Here is a 19,547-nt window from a genome sequence, read left to right on the forward strand (position 1 = left end):
TCAACAAGAGTTTAGGCACATTTTGCTAAATACTGTTAATTAGACAATCTCAAAATAAGCAAATATCGTCCGATTAGCATTAATGTCTATTGATTCATGGTAATCCATGTATTTAATGAATAGCAGGAAATTAACAACAAGTCATAACAAACCCCTGTAAGCAAAAGAGTGTCATTCTGATCTAAACAGTTAAATATGGCAAAGAAATAAAAATTAACAATTTTAGTAACAATTCATAATAAATCCCTGTAAGAAAAAAAGAGTGCCATTCAGGTATATAAATAAAGAAATAAAAGTGCAAACCTTGATTTTATGCAATGTATATTTTTATTGTTTATATTATATTATAACTATAATATAAACGATAAAATATACAATGCATTAAGTGAATGTGAATTGATAACAAACCCCTGTAAGGAAGTGTTATTCTGTTGTGTGTGTGTATATATATATATACAACACAACAGAACGACACTTGCTTTATATAATGTGTGTGTGTGTGTGTGTATATATTTTTATATATATATATATATATATATATATATATATATATATATATATATATATATATATATACTATGTGTATATATGTATATATACTGTATAAATAAATATATATATATATATATATATATATATATATATATATATATACAGTAAAATAGAAATAATTGCAATAAGTGAAATTATAATTTAATATAAACATTAATAAATCTTCGCTTTTAATGGAGATGAACAGACAAACCAGTTATCAGAGTGCCATTATGGTGTGTGTGTGTGAGTGTGAGTGTGAGGGAGTGAGTGAGTGAGTGATTGTGTGTGTGTGTGTGTGTGTGTGTGAGAGAGAGAGAGTGAGTGAGTGTGTGTGTGTGATACAAAGCAAGTAAAGTAGGTGGACACTTAATGAAAGCACGCAATAAGTGTATATGATGGTTGTGATGATGAAGAGCTGCAGCAGTGACTGAGGCATTTCATTCTCATCTGCGAGTGTGTCAGTGCAGAAACATGGGGGAGGCTGAGACTGTGCCATCCGACGAAAAACAAGCAGAAACCGGGATCTGTACCGCCGATGAATCGATAGTATGGAGTCAAGAAGTAGAAGTGTGTCTTTTTCACGCCATGTTGGGTCACAAACCCGTAGGTAAGATGAATTTATTTGTGAGTGATGTGAATAACAGGCCCGATCTCTGTGTATGGACCTCAGGCGTGAAACAACGTAACATCATAAATAAGGACCATGTGCTCCTTTTTTGTCTTTTAAAGATCTAAAATCGATAATGCGGTTTTTTTTACAACACCATACATATTGTAAAATACTGATAAAGCATTTTAGTTAATCTAAGGGTTTTAGTGATCTTTAGCTTTATCGAGTCCAATCGCTAATTGTTTAAGACAATTTAAAATAACGATTACATGTACGACGGCTTTTTTTATTGTAGAGAATTATAGAATTTGATTATTTAATATAATGAATAATACTGTGTTTACGGAGGCAATTGACTAGTTTATATCTGTTGACATGTTAGCAAACGTTAGCGCGGCTGCTAACTAGCATGATAGCATAATGGCTAGGCTAATCTACATCAACACAAAGGTGTTTTCTGTGCTGGAAGGTAAGTGTCTTTTGGGAAACTGTCTCTTGTCTTCAGGAGTGAATCGTCATTTCCACATGATCTGTATTCGTGATAAGTTCAGTCAGAACATCGGCAGACAGGTGTCGTCTAAAGTCATCTGGGATCACCTGAGCACCATGTATGACATGCAAGCACTGGTAAGAGACAACTCAACTATTTTATGAGATTCATTCAATGCATGCAATGTACATTATCATAATAAAATGTCATATATTATATATGGGATCCAAAAGTTCAAATCCGGGATTCACAGTAGAAATATTACATTATTTCCTAAACCTGGAATTGAAGTTGTAGGGCTTTTAAAACAATGAAACGTTATGTAACCAGATCACTGATCAAATAAACACATTTATGATAGTCAGATGTCCAAATACTAGGATGTTTATGTTATTGTTGAAGCTTCTATTCAGCTTCTCATAGTTTTGTGTGAGATATAGCTATAGCTTCTATAATTCAATTATCTCTTACATATATACATATAATATAAGGTCTAAAATGATCACAAAATAAACCCTGGCAGGGTGATCAGGACCCTGACCATAGGCAAAGTGTGAGGGGCTGTAATATGTTCAATTAAAATGGCAAAATTTCATAAGTTGCGTAGTTCACATCATAGTCTTTTACTGTCGGTCACTGAACATTTCTATCATAAAACAGTTGTCTAATACTTAAATCTACTTGCATCTTTCCTTAAACTCACATTGCGTTGTTACAGTGACCGTAAGATATTAAGATATTACCCGCCGCCTTTGATTGGCCATCTCGATCATTTTGACGAGCGCTGTTTTAGACCGCTGAGGCAGAGCAGCCTAAAAATTGAACTTCCAAGACTTTTTGTCTAACAACAAACAGCTTCACTCCTTCTACACTAACATAAGATAAGACAGATAAAATGAGAGAATATTAATTGTTTCATTTTTTTATTGCTGCAATTTCCACTGAGGAAAAAATAACATTTACTACTATAAATTACTCAAAGCTAATCAGTAAATTACATTTTGTTGCTGCAGCATGAATCAGAAATACTCCCGTTTCCAAACTCAGAAAAGAGCTTTGTGCTGCCTGAAGAGATCATACAGGATGTCAAGGAAGGTGAGCTGCTCTTCGTTTCTGTGTTGTGATCCTCCACAGTTGATCTGTTTGGTTTTACTGTTTATTAAAAGCTCTTTATGTCACTGCGCAGGTAAAGTGGGATCAGAAGATGACGTGAAGGAGGAGTTTAAAGAAGAGAGCGACCCGCCTGCAACCCATGAAGAAGGTTCTCTCCTCCTTCACTCTCTTTATTTCTCTCATCTACTCACCCCTTTCTTTTTCCTTTCCTTCTCTCTCTCTTTCTTTTTGACGTAAAACGTCTATTAAAACCTGCGTCATTGCATCACTTTTTTTCTGGATCGTTCTCCCGTTGGCGTGAAGCTCAGCGTGGCTCACACTGGTCATTTGTGTCTCATTTTCAAAGGTCTGGGTCCCAGTATGGCTGGCCAGGATTTTGCGAGGTATGGACGGAAGAAAACGTTTCGCTCTGTTCCAAAACTGCAGCTTGAGCTCAATACAGACCAGCTCATTACCAGAGGCCTCTGTAGACAGCCTTCAGAGACCTCTGACCATGTGCGTCTTTCTATTCGTCTTTCTTTCGCTGTCCTTCTTTCTCTTTCTCTTTTGTCTTTTTTTATGTGTTCTGCGCACCCTAGCTTGTTGTTGTTGTTCTCTGTGTGTATGGGGGGCATGAAGCATGGCATGTTGAGGGTTTGCTTTGACAGGTTTGTTGAACAGCAACCGCTATATACTGTATGATAATGAAATAACTTGCAGAAAGGTTCACCAGTTTTTCAAATATTTCTGGTAGCAAGGTTGAAGAAATAATACACATGCTTTCGACCTTCAATTTGAAAATTGTTAGTTGTTGAAGCAGACAGTAAAATGTGGTTATTAAACATAATTCTAGGCTTTAAAAGAGTCACAGATACAAGTTCTGTTCCAAAACTAGGTGTTTCCCCCATTCTTATAGCCTACATAGCCAGGAGGCAGCATTACTAACTTTATAAGTGACTGATTTGGAACCCTCTACTTTGGCAGCAACATACAAGTAGCACAATCAAAGCGCACTCAACTCAATTTCAGTAGTGTTGTGTTAGCATGTTGCGAAGCTAACAACACCATAAGCTATTTTCTTGAAGAGATTATTATATTTAGAAAGTCAGCACATTCTTGGATCTTGAGTTTCAGTTGGTTCAGAAAAAGAAAAGAAAAACTTATTCTTAAAGGAATAGTTCACTCAAAAATTAAAATGATCCCTTAATTTACTCGCCCTAAAGCCACCCTAGAACTATTCTTTCCCAGATTTGTAATGGCATTGACTAGTGCCCAAGGAGAGCCTGGATATTATTTAATATCGTTTGATGAAAAGAAAGTCATATACACCTTAGGGCTGTCACTTTTGAGAAAAATCTAATTCGAACGGATATCGAATATCAAGCAATGTATTCGAATATATTCGAATATCTACGAGCGCCCCCCACCCCCACCAAAAAACCCCCCAAAAAAACACCGTAACGGAGATCACACATTTATTAACAGTCTGACAGTCATAAACAGGACTCAGGCCTGTCTGAACTTTTTTTTTTTTTACTGAATGTTTTAAACAGCAAGTTATCAACTTAATCTATATGAAGTGCCACTATGCATAGCCAATCACAAAATTAGGCTACATATGGGAAAAAACTGAAGCGGAACAGCACGGCACAAACAATAACGTGACAACTTAAACAGCAGCAGGAGTAAGGCCTATATAGCCTAACCTAATTCATTTCTTAATATTGTTTGCTAGAAACACCAATTTATCAACTTGATCTGGATCAAGTGCGGCTCTCTTTTTATTGACGATGTTCCCCGCGGTGGAGAACACGCGCTCGGAGCGCGCACACGTGCCTGGCACACACAGGTATTTGCGCGTCTTTACATGAACCCTTATAATCGGATTGACGGCTCAATCGGACTAAAAAACCTTCATGTAAACACCTTAATCGATCCGATGGTTTACTCCTTTTGTAATCCGATCGAGAGAACATGTAAACACTTGATCGGATTGAAAACCGAAACTAAAAGGACTGCGCATGTGCAATGACGTATTACGCACGGAGCGAGCTGTTCTTCCTGTTGAATAAAGTGTCATCAGAGAATAAATGAGTGTTCCGTTATTGAAAAAATCTCATTTCACTCAGCGTCTGTGAAGTGGAGCAGAACAACATCCCACCAGTACTTGTTTCAGATTCTCATCCACAGACGACTGGTTTTGGGCGCGGGGTTTTATACTCCGTGATCAATATAAGCAGCACGGCAAATCATGCTCATCGTCTCCAAATCATGACCAGAAACGGATAAATAATAAGTCTGCTGTTTAAAACAAATAAAGAACCAATAGAGGAGAATAGTTATGCGCGAACAGCGGCATATTCGTGCAGTGTGCGCATGTCAAAAAATCAATTCCGATTTGAATGTGACATATAACCACATTACTTTATGTATCGTTCATGTAAACACCGTGTTCGGATTCATCAATCGGATTGTCCATTTCCAGACACTAATTTTTAGATGAGTTGGGGTAGAAATTATCCGCTCAGGCTGGCCGTTCTGTGCGTTATCTTCCATTTTCAAAACAGGGTGGCTATTGGCTATTATTCGCTTGATTTGGTCATGAGCTTACGCTACAATACGTTTAGAGTGCCCGCTACTGGATGAGATGGCAAACAATAAAATAAAAAACAAACGCGCTAAACATGGCACTTTAAAAACCGGTTAGTTTATTTATAGTTCGATTACGGATATTTCACGTCATGTTCGAATGCATATTAGAATATCGAATAAAAAGTGACAGCCCTAATACACCTAGGATGGCTCGAGGGTGATAAATTATCGGATCATTTTCATTGTTTGGTGATCTAACCCTTTAAGAAGGCAAATTGTACTGTCATTTCAAAATGCGTTAAGAACCCTCTACATAGGTAACGACATACAAATAACACATTCAAAGAGTAAAATAATGTTGCATTAGCATATTGCTAAGCTAACAACACAATAAGGTAATTAGCATTAGGCACGTTCACACCGCGTTGCACACTCGTAATTACAAGATTCTGACTTCATTCTACCTTGTAGAATTCTGAATTTTCTGAGAGCACCAACTTCAATCACATGACCCCTACAGCATCGTGTGAAAACACTCAAAAAGACTGACTCCAGCAGTAAATTCGTTTTTTTATCTATTCATTTTATTAAATTTATATACAAACAATAAACAGATTGAAGTCTCATAAAAGAGTATATATGGTCAGGGTCATATATAGGGTCACTCAGAACATCCAAACAAAGCGAGCTGGACTAATATATCTTCTCCAAAAACATTTGAGTACCACTGAAAAATATTCTTCCAAAACTCAGAAATCTCAAACAAAAAGTATGAGCATGCGTCCTATCAGAGCTCTTGCATCTATCACATAATGGGGGAACTGAAGGTTGCATTTTATTGAGTTTAGTTTTGGGATAGTCTAACCTATGCAATACTTTAAACTAGGGGTGGAACGGTACATGTATTCGTATTGAACCGAAACGGTATGGGCGTCACGGTTCGGTGCACGAATTTACACGGAGAATACACGGTATAAAAATAAATAAAACTCGCGTGCAAATTAATTAATGTAATGCGGAACTACTGTTAGATACGCGGGCTCTTTAGGGACACATAATCTGTACCATCGGCTAGCTCTGAACGCGCGTTCACGTTGGACTAGCGTCAAACTAGACACCATAGACACGAGTTTGACGCTCTATTCGCGTTTGGTGTGACCGCATAATGGGCAAACATATCGCAAGGTCTTTTTGCCTTCTTATTAATTTAATTAATAAACTAATTATATAAAACTATTGTCAGTGGACTACAAATAAACTGGTTCTATGCCTTTAATAATAAAACTTATTTAAAAAATACAATGCCTTCTGCATTTTTGTTTTGCTTTTCCCTCCATTGTACCGAAATCGTACCGAACCGTGATGTCTGAACCGAGGTATGAACCGAACCGTGACTTCTGTGTACCGTTCCACTCCTACTTTAAACTGTATAAGTTGTAATCTTGCATTTAATAGAGCAGGTATGAATTCGCTTCAGTCCTTCTTCCCAAATCTTGTTTGAGATATTAATTCCAGTATCGTTTTCCCATGCTACTTTGAGGTGATCTGAAGACACTGCAAAATAAGAAACAAGCCACGTCATCAAATGTTTAGTCATAGGAGGTTGACCCAAAAGATCATACATATAATGATCCCGAGGCAATTCCTGAAACTCAGTAAAATAATGTTTTATGTAGTGGTGCACCTGTAGATATTGGAAAAATTGTGATTGGGAAAGATCAAAGGTTTTAAACAAGTGTTCAAAAGTGGAAAATTTTCCCATCTATATAAAAGTCCTTAACCTTGGTCAGACCTTTGCCTCTCCACAGTGAAAAAAAACCTAATCCGACTTGCCAGGCAAAAAAAATGATGATTATCACAAATGGGCTGGAGCACCGAAGGACGTGTAATTTTCAACATGGTCTTCAATTGATTCAAAATTCGATGTAAGATACAGGGTTAGAGCAGCTTGGGAGCTACCAACAACTGACCGAGCCTCCATGTACAGCCACTTGGGATGCATGTCCGTCAAGTTATCGGCAGCTTGATCGCTAATCCGCCGGAACATCTTAGCCCTGGCATTAGCAGCCCAATAATAACGACAGAAAACCGGTAGCGCTAGGCCACCCAACTCTTTCGGCTTCTGCAAATGGGCCTTAGAAATTCTATGCGCTTTATAGCCCCAAATAAATGGCAAAATGACTTAATTGTTTAAAAAAAGAATGTGGCAAATATACAGTATAGGCAGGGTCTGAAAAAGATAAACAAAGCGAGGCAAAGAGACCATTTTAATAGCATTAAAGATAACAGAAGAACCCTCCATTTATCAATGTATATTTTAAGCTTATTTATGACTTCTCTGAAATTTTGACTGAAAATGTTTAACATTTTTAGGAAAGACTAACCCTAAATAAGTAAACAACGTTGTTTCTGTGCTCAGAAACTGAGCATCCAGTCCTTCACCCAAGGGCATGAATACACTCTTCTCCCAATTAACAGAATAACCAGAAAAAGAGCCAGAAACGCAGATTCATATGCATTATGACCTCTTGACACTACTTTACATGTTTCCCACAGACAAGAGTCTGAAACATCCCTCTTGTCGTTAGTCTCCAAAAATTGGCTTAAACATATAAGACTGAAACTGTTTATTCATTAATTATTTAAGATTGAAATGCCAACAATACTCCTCCTTTGGTAGCACAATTTTCAGACCCATAGAAATAGGGCAATGATCAGAAATGAGAATATTATGATATTTGGTCACCCCCTGAATGACTTTGGAGTCAAGTAATGAATACGTGTATAGGATTTATGAACATGGGGAAACGAAGAATAATCACGAGCAGTCGGGTTAAGTAATCTCCATATATCCATTATCCACAAGATCCATGGATTCGATCACTTATTTAAAACACCAACTGACTGATAATTACAGTAATTATGACACGGGGTGAATGGGCACAAAACAATACACAAAAACATAGGGTACAATCTTGAATGGGAATAAAACCATTACCATTTTTTTTTCTCTTAGTCCACTATCTAGGATATTTTTTTCACAGAGCTCATTGCATTCTGGGATTGCATTTTTAGATTAGAGAAATATGATTTTCCAAACTAGAAATGTGAATATTATGGAAATGAAGTTGAAGTGTGTCATTTCTGTGCCACTAGCATCACCAAACTGTATTGCAAAATGAATGCTTTTCTGCAGTTTTCCCTCTGTCTACCATTGTTTGGACAAACAGGTTGTTCTGCAACTATTGGTTAAACTAATGTCAGGCTTCATTTAGTGTAGTCTAATGGTGCAGAAATTACATACAACATTTTTTAATTAGGATAGAAAATTGAAAACTTATTTTGTTTCACTTTATTTTAAGGTGTCCTTACTAATTATACATTTAAGTACTTAGTAATAATAATTAACTACATGCACTTTTTGTAGGGTTAGAGATTGGTTTAGGGTAGCTGCATGTAATTATGCATAATTTACTGCTAAAACTACAGCGAGTACATGTGACGTGTTACAAGGACACTGTAAAACAAAGTGTTACCTTTTTTATTTTGTATTATTGTGTTGTTAATCTGTTTTTTCTTTGTGTTCCATTATCCCACCCTTTTTTTTTCCCGTTTCATCCTTCCCTTCTCCCTTCGTCAGGCAGCAATTCCTCCGTGAAGATGTCAGAGAGGTCGGGCAGCGGGCGCGAGAAAGAGAGAGATCGGGCCGAGAGGGGGGGCTCCGGTGAGACGGGCAGCGGGTCGAAAGAATCAGCCGGGGAAAAGAGAAAGAGGAGCCGAGCCGTGGAGAAGGTGATGAACTCCAGCAACCCCTCCAGCCCTGGAGGAGCCAAGCGCCGCAGGACGTAGCCGCAGCTTGCAGCAGGAGGACTTGGGACATCAGATGTTTGAAAAGAACTGACTGAGAAAGGCGTAGCTAATATCGGTCACGCTAGAGTCAATGTGAAAGTGAAATGACATGACGTGCAGGGGATGTGGTATGTTCGTGTGCGTTATCTGCAGTCCAGGGGTTCACTGCGAGGCGTTCCTGTGCTTTAAGCGTTCTGAGCTGTTCAGACAGAGACGGCAGAAATATAGAGGAAGGACAGTCTTTGGTGGTTGTGTAGGATCAGACTAGACTGATGGGGAAAGTATGAAAAACTAATAAGCTTTCCTCTGCTGAGTTTGGAAACATTACAGCAACTTTTTTTTTTTTTTTTTTAAGGGAAAAAAAAAACGTTTCTGGGAATTTTAAGCGGTTGCTTTATTTTATTTTTGTCCAAGCCAACGTTTTTTGAGATGGACCTGAGAATCAACTAGTTTGTTGTGTGATGTATTAGGACTTGCACTGCAAATAAGTTGAGCTAAACGTCTGTTATTAACTGTAAGAAATAAGCTGATTCTATTAGACGGTCATTGATCAAATGCTTAGGAAATAGTTATGATATTTACACTGTTTCTGAGTCATGCTTGATTGAATTATTTGACCGTATGTATGTTGAGCGCATCAGGAGTTTGTCCCTGATTAAAAATTTGACTGAACAATGTTGGTCTGATTTGAATTCTTAATTCCCATTTCTCAGCCTGAGCCATATAGAAAAAAATCTTAACTCATGATGCCAAAAGTTTTTTTTACAAAAAATTTAACTATCTGGGGGTGCTTCATGGAACACTGGCTTCTCTTTCCTGTCAACAGATTATACTTAAACTTCCATTCGAAAGTTTTTTTTTTTTTTTTATGAAATTAATACTTTTATTCCGCAAGGGCACACTAATTATTTTTTATCAGATTTTTTTATGACAGTGAAGACTTTTACATTGTTACAAGTACAACAGATTCCGATTTCGAATAAATGCTGTTTTTATTCATCAAAGAATCCTGAAAAATATCAGGATTCCACAAGAAGTTTCCACAAATATTAAGCAGTGCAACTGTTTTCAACATTGATTATAATAATAAATGTTTCTTAAGCATCAAATTATAATCATTTCTGAAGGATCGTGGTCTGTAGAAGTGGCAAAATGAAGTCTGAGAGAGTAAACTTAATGTTTTCTACTGTGATCTGCTTGTTTTTTTTTCAGATGACCAAAATGCACATTAAATTAAAGTACCTGTACAAAATGAGCATAATAATATACTTCATAGATGAATGAAGTTTAGTAGGAAATTATCATAGGAATAATGTTGTTCTAACTAATCATTGAAATCGTTTAAACGCTGTTCCATCTAGAATAACCTGGTAATAAACAATGTCAATGATAATACAAACAAAATTATATTACGAATTTGTATTGACGTGTCATATTTCAAACGCGCATTCAGACCCACATAGCGAACCAATCCGATTCTTCTCCAGCAGGAGATAATTCAGGAGATCATGCTGAGTCACTGAACACTGCTCTATTCCACTGGTTCCTCCATCTCTCCTACTCTTCCTCTCAGCTTGTTTCTGCTGCTGTTGCACCTGTCTCACTGCAGTCCCTCATCACCACCAGCCTCCCCCCCACTTTGAGTGCCGCATTGCTGTATCAAAGTGGGGTGAGTTGATTACGCACACGGACTTGGACTGTACCGCCACCTTTGCAGGAGCACAGACTGTCAGTTTGCTGAGGGGAGAACAGGGTCCGTCTGTCAACGGCAGGTAAGAGGCCACAAACATCTTCCTGCTGATAGACTTTAACTACTCATAACAGATGACAGCTTTTTTCTGTTCTGTGTTTTTATTTTGTACTTCCCTGATGAAGCTATTTGACATGATGTTTACTTGTCATTTGATGTATGTAATCAAGACAAATTGACACATTCTGTTCAAAAGTTAACATACCCCTGCATCTTAATTTCATGTTGTTTCCTTCAGCATCAAAGACTTGGCTTTTGTGATAGTTGCGCATGAGTCCCCGGTTTGTCCTTAGCAGTGAAGCTACCCTCTGTTTTTGACAAGAAGCCTGAAAGTTATTTGCATATTCTGCACATTTGAGTTCTTCCCCACAATGGTGTGATTTAAAACACCCTGCTTGACACTACAATAATTGTTGTAGATGATAAATATATCTTGAGAAAAAAGGGTATGTCCATATATATACTTGTATGAAAAAGAGTTTTGAAAATGATAGGAGATAGTATTTTAGGATTCTTTGGTCTGAATAATAATAAAAAATGTTTTGAGATTGTAATTTTGCAAGGTTGTGATCTCTTGGTAAACTATTGATCTCATTTAATGAGATCAAAGTCATCGGTCATATGTTATTGGTCAGAAATTACCTTGAATGGCTTTGCTTTGAAGACTGTCTAATACTGAATTGTGTTCCAGGATGAAAGTACATGTTTGTGTCTTTGTGTACAAATGTTCTTTGCATCGCTTGCTACGGCTGTAGACAGAAGAAAGCTCCACCAGTTCCCATCCTTTATTAGCCCTGTCATCATGGGGAAAGAGAAGATCCACATCAACATTGTGGTCATCGGCCATGTTGACTCTGGAAAGTCAACCACCACTGGCCATCTCATCTATAAATGTGGAGGAATTGATAAAAGAACTATTGAGAAGTTTGAAAAAGAGGCTGCTGAGGTAGGTGAGCAGAATCTCAAGAGTTTTTCTCAGGAATTTGAGTCAAATTGCTGTACGAAGTTGGTAAAGTGATAAACATTGATCAAGGGAAAACCAGGAGTTCAATTGCACCTTTCATTAAAATGTAAGTGAACTCACCGGCATAGCCACGTTCTGAGAATTGTGGTCTGTGCTGAATGATGGGTAACTCCAACCCACTTACAGTGTGTATTGTAAGACTCTCATCATGCATAACACTATGCCTTCATCTCCGCTCATGCACTGGAGAGTAGAGGGAGACTTGCTGTATGATTACATTAAGACATTTACTCATTTTAAGATGCCATTGGAGATTAAAAGGAAAAAATTGATTTTTGGAGCAAGCAGAACCATTAGTTAGGCCCTGCACTTCTGTCTACTTGACACACACTAGACTGTGAGAATGAGGCCTGAGTAAAGTGCAATCCCAATGGGTCTGACACCTCACCTCTGTCTTTGAGGGTAACTTGTTCTACATACAGCAAAACGTAGGGGGTAAACCACTATGTAGGCGCAGAGAAGCCTGTTGGGTCTGTGTTATAGGTTTACCAAAGATTAGGTGCTTTAGTGACCTTGACTGAACATTGTCACCCTCAGGATGGGTTTTTACCTACAGTACAACAAGAATGGGCAACTCTGGTCCAGGAGGGCTTCTGTCCTGAGAAGTTTAGCTCCATTCCTTATCAAACACACCTGAATATTGTAATCTATATCTTCATAATTGCTTTAGAATTATAGGCAGGAGTGTTTGATTAGGGATGAAACTAAACATTGCAGAACTGTGGACCCCCAGGACCAAAGTTGCCCATCCCTGACCTACAAGCTTCCTTTTCAGAGCAGGACTGTGTTGGATTGTTGTGAAAACTGTTGAGCAATTTTTAAGAGTGAGAGTTGTCTGGCTGCTCAGGGGCACAAGGTATGGACCATTTTGGGATTTGAAATTACAACATTCCAGTTGTGAAAATTGTAAAGAAACTTATTACAAGGACAGTCAGAATGGCACAATGTTGAGGCATAGCGTATGGACCCTTATGGGATTTAAACCTACAACCTTCTGTTGTCAAAATTAAGAGATTACAAGGACAGTCAGCTGGAGTAGGTGAATTACTGAATGACACAATGTTGAGGCATAGCGTTGAGGCACATGTGACTTAAACCTACAACCTTCCGTTGTGAAAATTGTTACATGATTTATTATTGGGATAGATCTCTGGAGTAAGTGCCAAGCTCAAGGGCACAATATTGAGGCATAATGTAAGATCATTAGCAAGATTTGAACCTAAACCGTCCAATTGACAGTTCAGGGTTCACAGGTTACAAGAGTGAAATGTTTCTCTACTTGGGGAAAAAGCGGGGTTTAGAACAATGATAACCCGGGATTAAGCACAATTTGAAGTTCCCAATGAGCTTTCATAGGGCTACAATGAGCACTTCAGAGGAAAAACAAGTTACCGGAGTTCCAGTAAGCCAGGCACTGGAAATAAACCTTTAATAGATATTGAATAAGCTTCATATTTCGTATCATCTCCTGCCTACAACCACTTAGATGTGTAAGGGGTATTTATTTATTATTCTAGCCAGTTGTGAGGACACAGTGAAGGGATTTTTCCCTTTTTACCCTCACATATTTTTGTTTTGGCAGATGGGAAAAGGTTCCTTTAAGTACGCCTGGGTTCTGGACAAGTTGAAGGCAGAGAGAGAGAGAGGAATTACCATAGACATCTCACTCTGGAAGTTTGAGACCACCAAGTACTACATAACTATAATAGATGCTCCAGGACACAGAGACTTCATCAAGAACATGATCACTGGGACGTCTCAGGTAGTGACAGTTCTGACTCAATTACAAGAATGTACAAGAATAGTGATGCTTGGTGAGAACATCCCTACCTAATGCATAGATTCTCCAAAGATTCTTCAAAATTTTCTCTCCTACATATACCAAATATGATGGAAAATGGGTTTGGATGGGAATTTTCATTTGTAGGTGAACTATGTCTGTAGACTGTGATCCATGCAAAAGTTAATTGTGGATCTCATCCTTTCTCTCCCAGGCAGATTGTGCTGTTCTAATTGTTGCAGCTGGAGTGGGTGAATTTGAGGCGGGCATCTCTAAAAATGGGCAAACGAGGGAACACGCCCTGCTGGCCTACACACTGGGCGTCAAGCAGCTGATTGTAGCCGTCAACAAGATGGACTCCACTGAGCCGTCCTACAGTGAGAAACGCTATGATGAGATTGTTAAAGAAGTCAGTGCCTACATAAAAAAGATCGGTTATAGCCCAGCCTCCGTACCCTTCGTCCCGATTTCAGGCTGGCATGGCGACAACATGCTGGAACCGTCTTCTAATGTGAGTCACCTTGGCATGTGTGTGTTTGTGTTTGTTTTCTACAAAGACTACATACCATACAGCACTTTTCAATTAAACTATTGGCACAATGCTAGTGATTTGATTAATAAAATCGTCTCATTTGTGCTGTGCAGATGCCGTGGTTTAAAGGCTGGAAGCTGGACAGGAAGGAGCAGCATGCCAGTGGCGTTACTCTACTGGAAGCTCTCGATACCATCATGCCTCCAACACGCCCCACTGACAAACCCTTACGTCTACCCCTACAAGACGTCTACAAGATCGGAGGTGGGATTAACCCACTCAAATCAAAACCACATTTTATGGGGTGATGTCATTTTTAAGATCAGCTTGTGGTTATATTTTGAGTTTAGAAAGCTTTTGGCTCGCTACGCCACTGTGTTTTCAGAACATGCTTATTCAAAGATGTCTTTTCTCCTCAGGTATAGGGACCGTCCCGGTGGGCAGGGTGGAGACGGGTATCATGCGGCCAAGTATGGTGGTGACCTTTGCCCCAGTCAATATCACTACAGAGGTGAAGTCGGTAGAAATGCATCATGAGTCTCTGAACGAAGCTCTGCCGGGAGACAATGTGGGCTTTAACGTGAAGAACGTGTCTGTAAAAGACATACGAAGAGGTAACGTGTGTGGGGATAGTAAGTCAGACCCGCCCCAGGAAGCATCAGGGTTTACAGCACAGGTGGGACAACACTCTTTGTCAGCTTGTTTGTTTATCTTGATATATTTCTTGATATCTAGATTTTTGTTCTCTCTCTCTCTCTCTCTCTCTCTCTCTCTCTCTATTAGGTCATCATTTTGAATCACCCAGGTCAAATCAGTGCAGGTTACTCTCCTGTCATAGATTGTCACACCGCTCACATTGCCTGTAAGTTTGCTGAGCTTAAGGAGAAGATTGATCGCCGTTCAGGCAAGAAGCTGGAAGACAACCCCAAAAACCTGAAGTCTGGAGATGCCGCCATTGTGGACATGATCCCAGGAAAACCAATGTGTGTTGAGAGCTTCTCCCAGTATCCTCCACTGGGTATGTGTCCGGTTCCAAACCTTACAGTAAATACTTATGAATCACAGTGTACTTTGCTTTTGTTTTCTATATTTTGCTTTGCTTTTGTTTTGCTTTCTTTTATGTTTTGTTTAGTTTTTATTTGTTTTGCTTTGCTTTTTTTTTGTTTTAGTTTATCTGTCTGTAGTTTTGTGTTTCTTTTATTTTCTTTGATGTTTTGCTTTGCTTTTTGTTTAGCTTTTTTTATTTGTTTTCCCTTGCTTTCCTACTGTCTTTAGTTTTGTTTTGCTTTTATTTTATTTGTTTGGATTTGCTTTCTTTCATGGTTTGTTTTGCTTGACTTATTTTTCAGCATTTCTAACAATATGAATATATTTCTGGGGCTGCTTTATTTTAATCATGGTAAGATAGACGGGGTTGAAAATATTAATGGAAATTAGCTTAACTGAGGCATGTAACAGCTACAAAAAAAAAAAAAAACGCCAGTGAAAGAAGGGATCGAATAAGTTATTTTAACATAAAAAACATCACTTAAAATGGCTGTTGCAATTTGTATTAAGTCTACACATAATAATGAGGAGATATAATAAAACCTTGTGCATAGATTGTCACACTGCTCAAAAACTCTGCTAATTAGTTTTTTCCATGCCTGGTAAAGCAATTTCTATATCTGAGGGCTTTATAAAAAAAGACATGATCCATTTTTGTTAAAGAAACAAGCAAACCGCATTTAGGTTTGTCATACTTATTTGGAATTGGCGTCTCAGGCTTACATTACCGTTGGTCACTCAGTCTCATGATTAATGAGATTTACTGCAATCGTTGTCAGGTTAAAGGTCTGACTCATCAGTGATGTGAGCCTCCACATCTTCCTTTCGAAAACATCAGTTCATGATGTTCATGTTTCTCTCTCTGGATTACATTTCCTCTGATTCTGCAATTCCACTGAAACTGGTTATTAGGCTTGTTTCATTATACTGTCTCGCATCACTTTTGACCTGCTGCGATATCATATTTATTGCATCTTGTTCTCATTATTTTTTCCCCCTAAAATCTTATAGCATATCTTGTTTCTGTAATGCACAATCCTGATAGATAGCTGTGATTGGGTTGAAGTTTAGTCAGCTCACACACACACACCACTAGGCCTTTCATCAATTTTCATACAAAAATATTTTTTGTTTTTGTGTTGTCCTAGGACGTTTTGCTGTCAGAGATATGAGACAGACTGTTGCAGTCGGTGTCATAAAAAGCGTGGAAAAGAAGATCGGCGGCAGTGGGAAAGTGACTAAATCGGCCCAGAAAGCTCAAAAATCTGGCAAATGAATCTGAATCTCCCAATTACATTGTCACCTCGGGCCTCATCTGGGCATGCTCAGTCTTTTTCCCCCGTGTGCTTGAAATATATGCTTGAAACAACTAGAGTTTGATCAACTGAAGGAAATAATGAAAGACTAACATAATCACATTTTGAATGGTTGCACTGTATATTCACTTTAATAGCAGACCCGTACACACGTTGCATGGATGTCTGTCTGGATATATGCACGGCATCTATTAAATGAATGTAGCTGGTATTGCTGAGTAATGCGTGAGTGTGTTTGGTGTGTGTGTGTGTGTGTGTGTGTTGTGTAAAGAAATCAGTGGAAAACTACACTTTGACCTATAATGATTAAGATGTCCAAAGGAAATAAACTGCTGAAGTTTTGTAAAGTTTATAACTAAGCACTGATGAAAAGCTAATCAATCCAAAGCACCATTTGTCTCCTTTCAGACCATTGCAGTCAAAACCTATGATGAATAAATAAAATGTTTCCAAAGTACATGAGTTTATAAATTAAATGTGTTTTTATTGTCTCTGATGAGAAGAACATTTTAATCAGATGTTAGTTTCTCATAGTTTCACATTCTTATTAGTTAATTTGGTTGTTTAATGCATAAGAGAGATAAGGAAGAGACCTTCAGGTCTGGTTGCTGTCTGCAAGGAAGAGCTTTGAGCTAAGATTTGAGACTAAGTTTTACTGTGTCCTTTGGGCGTAACTACAGCGGAAACAGGGCCGCCAGATGAAGGATGCAAACAAACTCTGGGATGGACTGAGATAAGTGGCTGTTTATATAGAAATAGGCCCGGTTTCACGGACAGGGCTAGACTAAGCCAGGATTAGGCCTTAGTTCAATTAGGACATTTAAGTCGCTTTTATCGACATGCCTTATACAAAAACATTACTGGTGTGCATCTTGAGACAAAACAATGGCACTGACATTAAAGTTGACACAAAAAGTTGCTTTCAGTTAAAGCAGCTCAAACATGCATTTTAGTCTGGGACCAGACTCAAGCCTTGTCTGTGAAACCTGGGGAAAGTGTTTTAATGGGGGGAAAAATCAAAGATTGTTTAAGTAAATTTAGTGTTTTGCATGATCATCATTTGGAGTCTTAGTGTTATGATTTTGGTCTTAAGACCACATTATAACTTTGGTCTATAGGCCTGGGACTCATTTATTTGTCTTTGTTTGAGTCTTCAATGTAAAAAAAAAAAAAAAAAAGTTTCCGCCTTAAATTTTTAGGTACAATCAACTTGGATGTTTAAGTCATTTCTACTTAAATTACATTACACTGTCTTAAAAAAAAACCTAGGCTTAACTTATTTTGAAGAGTTAATGTAATGTAAAACTTATTTTGTCACAACTTATTGATCATATAATTTTTTTCAGTGTTAAAACAAAGCTTTCTTTATATTTTATGGAAAATTTCATTAAAACTGACCAAAAAAATGGTTCTTGGACTTTGGACTAGATCTGGATTTTTGGGTCTTCATTTGGATGTAGTTATTGAGAGGATTAGGTCTGGGCCTGGGCTCCTATCTGCTCTTGATTCATAAGTAAACACCATTGCTGAGTATTTTCTCTTTAAAACTGCAGTGATCTAAAGACAGTTTTAAAAACGCGTTTTGAAATCGCCGGTGTTTCTGACGTCACAAACCAACTTGTAACCAATCACATCAATGTGCAGGGCTTTAGCATACCATTAGCTATGCTGCGAACCAGGGGGTCAAGAGAAGCCAGGTAATCCCGGTATATTCTTCTGTTGATATGAAAAATTGGGTAGATTTAGCAATATAGTGGTGGGTGTATGATGTATATTACGATGTTATGATCAAATATTCCTTTCTCCACTGACAATCTGATGATTGTTACTTAGCTGCCTGCCTGACTGAGATGGCGAACAGGTAACATATAGCAACACATTATTAGCTGTTTGATAACATAGTCAAGCAAAAGGCTAATCATATTAATTACCGTAATGTGTCCGACGTTGTGAAGAGCGATACCATTGTTTGTGCAGCGTTTACCTCAGTAAGTTGGCCCATTGAATCTCTGAGCTGGTGTGAGCAAGTGGAGGAGGCGGGGCTAATTAGCATATTCATGGATGTAGAGTTGCATTCAAGCTATTTTAAGGCATGAAGAAAAAAAATTCTCACAGGAAAAAACGTTTAAATATGTAATTTTGGTGATCAAAGACAAGTTTTAATGGATACAATTATTTACAGTGCTGGTATAGGTCATTGCATTCCTCAGTACAGCCACAAGAGGTCACTAGTGTACTTGCTTGAAGGTGACTGGCGCGAAATTGGTGGCTCTATCCCCACCCCCCCCCCCCCCCCCCCCATCTCTCTTTTATTAATAGGAATAGCGTCTTGACTTCTAGCTTAAATCAAAAACCCAAAGCGCTGAAACTCCATGGAGGGAAAATAGATTATAATGTTTGGGTTTTCAGTTTACTGAATTCTAAGGTTACTTCACAGAGTTCACAAGCCATTAATGTCACCCCCTCCCCCCAATTTTATTTAGCAATTCTAAGAACTTCAAAAACTTTTTAAATGCAAAAATACTCTTTAAAGTGTCAGGTTGTTTGGAGAAGTGCAGTCTGGTTAGGGTCTGCACACAGCTAGTGCACCATAATGGATTTAGTGACAGGGTTTTGTGCCTTGAAGCTTTCTGTCCTTTTCTCTTGTCACTATCGGTTCTTCGGAATTCCACTCACTGCTTTTTAAATGGAGTTTTAAATGAATCACAGCAGTTAATGGCAGTTGGCTCTTTGGCTGTTGTGGTATGAATAGCGATGGAGGCCAGAAGCAGTCTTTTGAAATGATAAGTGAAATAATTACGTTGAGTGAGTAAATGCCCGCAGAAGGGCCGTGGGGTTGGGGTGTTGTGATAAATTAAATCGTCAGGCCTTTTGTCCAGCCTTTCAACTGAGGGACATGAATCATACCCCTGTTGAGTCCACAAAAACAGT

General features: G+C 38.3%; 2 protein-coding genes across 5 annotated transcripts; both read left to right on the forward strand.

Moving 5' to 3' along the window:
• Window positions 1-892: 892 nt before the first annotated feature.
• Window positions 893-9,842, forward strand: mrgbp (MRG/MORF4L binding protein). 4 transcript variants are annotated; one of them, XM_056241477.1, is made up of 6 exons: window positions 893-1,141; window positions 1,650-1,771; window positions 2,648-2,729; window positions 2,821-2,895; window positions 3,094-3,130; window positions 8,959-9,842. In XM_056241477.1, the coding sequence occupies exons 1-6, from the start codon at window positions 1,006-1,008 to the stop codon at window positions 9,044-9,046; spliced, it is 540 nt and encodes a 179-aa protein (XP_056097452.1). In that variant the 5' UTR covers window positions 893-1,005; the 3' UTR covers window positions 9,047-9,842. The 4 variants fall into 4 exon arrangements, with proteins under 4 accessions (XP_056097452.1, XP_056097448.1, XP_056097450.1 ...); XM_056241473.1 differs by having other exon boundaries at window positions 8,963-9,842; XM_056241475.1 differs by having other exon boundaries at window positions 3,094-3,242; window positions 8,959-9,124.
• Window positions 9,843-11,694: 1,852 nt separating this feature from the next.
• Window positions 11,695-16,851, forward strand: eef1a2 (eukaryotic translation elongation factor 1 alpha 2). Its single transcript, XM_056241478.1, has 7 exons — window positions 11,695-11,863; window positions 13,524-13,703; window positions 13,936-14,232; window positions 14,367-14,517; window positions 14,673-14,929; window positions 15,037-15,271; window positions 16,449-16,851. The coding sequence occupies exons 1-7, from the start codon at window positions 11,720-11,722 to the stop codon at window positions 16,574-16,576; spliced, it is 1,392 nt and encodes a 463-aa protein (XP_056097453.1). The 5' UTR covers window positions 11,695-11,719; the 3' UTR covers window positions 16,577-16,851.
• Window positions 16,852-19,547: the final 2,696 nt, after the last annotated feature.

This window comes from Rhinichthys klamathensis, unplaced genomic scaffold (genome assembly GCF_029890125.1).
Source record: "Rhinichthys klamathensis goyatoka isolate OS25496 unplaced genomic scaffold, OSU_Roscu_1.1 h1tg000645l_1, whole genome shotgun sequence".
NCBI lineage: Eukaryota > Metazoa > Chordata > Actinopteri > Cypriniformes > Leuciscidae > Rhinichthys > Rhinichthys klamathensis.

What these genes read in the sequence shown, in the direction of transcription:
- mrgbp (XM_056241473.1), top strand. Translation starts at nt 1,006, where the DNA reads ATGGGGGAGGCTGAGACTGTGCCATCCGACGAAAAACAAGCAGAAACC. An exon ending in CATACAGGATGTCAAGGAAG is followed by an intron (nt 2,730 to 2,820) that starts GTGAGCTGCTCT and finishes GTCACTGCGCAG; the next exon opens with GTAAAGTGGGATCAGAAGAT. An exon ending in GCTGGCCAGGATTTTGCGAG is followed by an intron (nt 3,131 to 8,962) that starts GTATGGACGGAA and finishes TTCGTCAGGCAG; the next exon opens with CAATTCCTCCGTGAAGATGT.
- eef1a2 (XM_056241478.1), top strand. Translation starts at nt 11,720, where the DNA reads ATGGGGAAAGAGAAGATCCACATCAACATTGTGGTCATCGGCCATGTT. An exon ending in TGATCACTGGGACGTCTCAG is followed by an intron (nt 13,704 to 13,935) that starts GTAGTGACAGTT and finishes TTTCTCTCCCAG; the next exon opens with GCAGATTGTGCTGTTCTAAT. An exon ending in CTCCCAGTATCCTCCACTGG is followed by an intron (nt 15,272 to 16,448) that starts GTATGTGTCCGG and finishes GTGTTGTCCTAG; the next exon opens with GACGTTTTGCTGTCAGAGAT.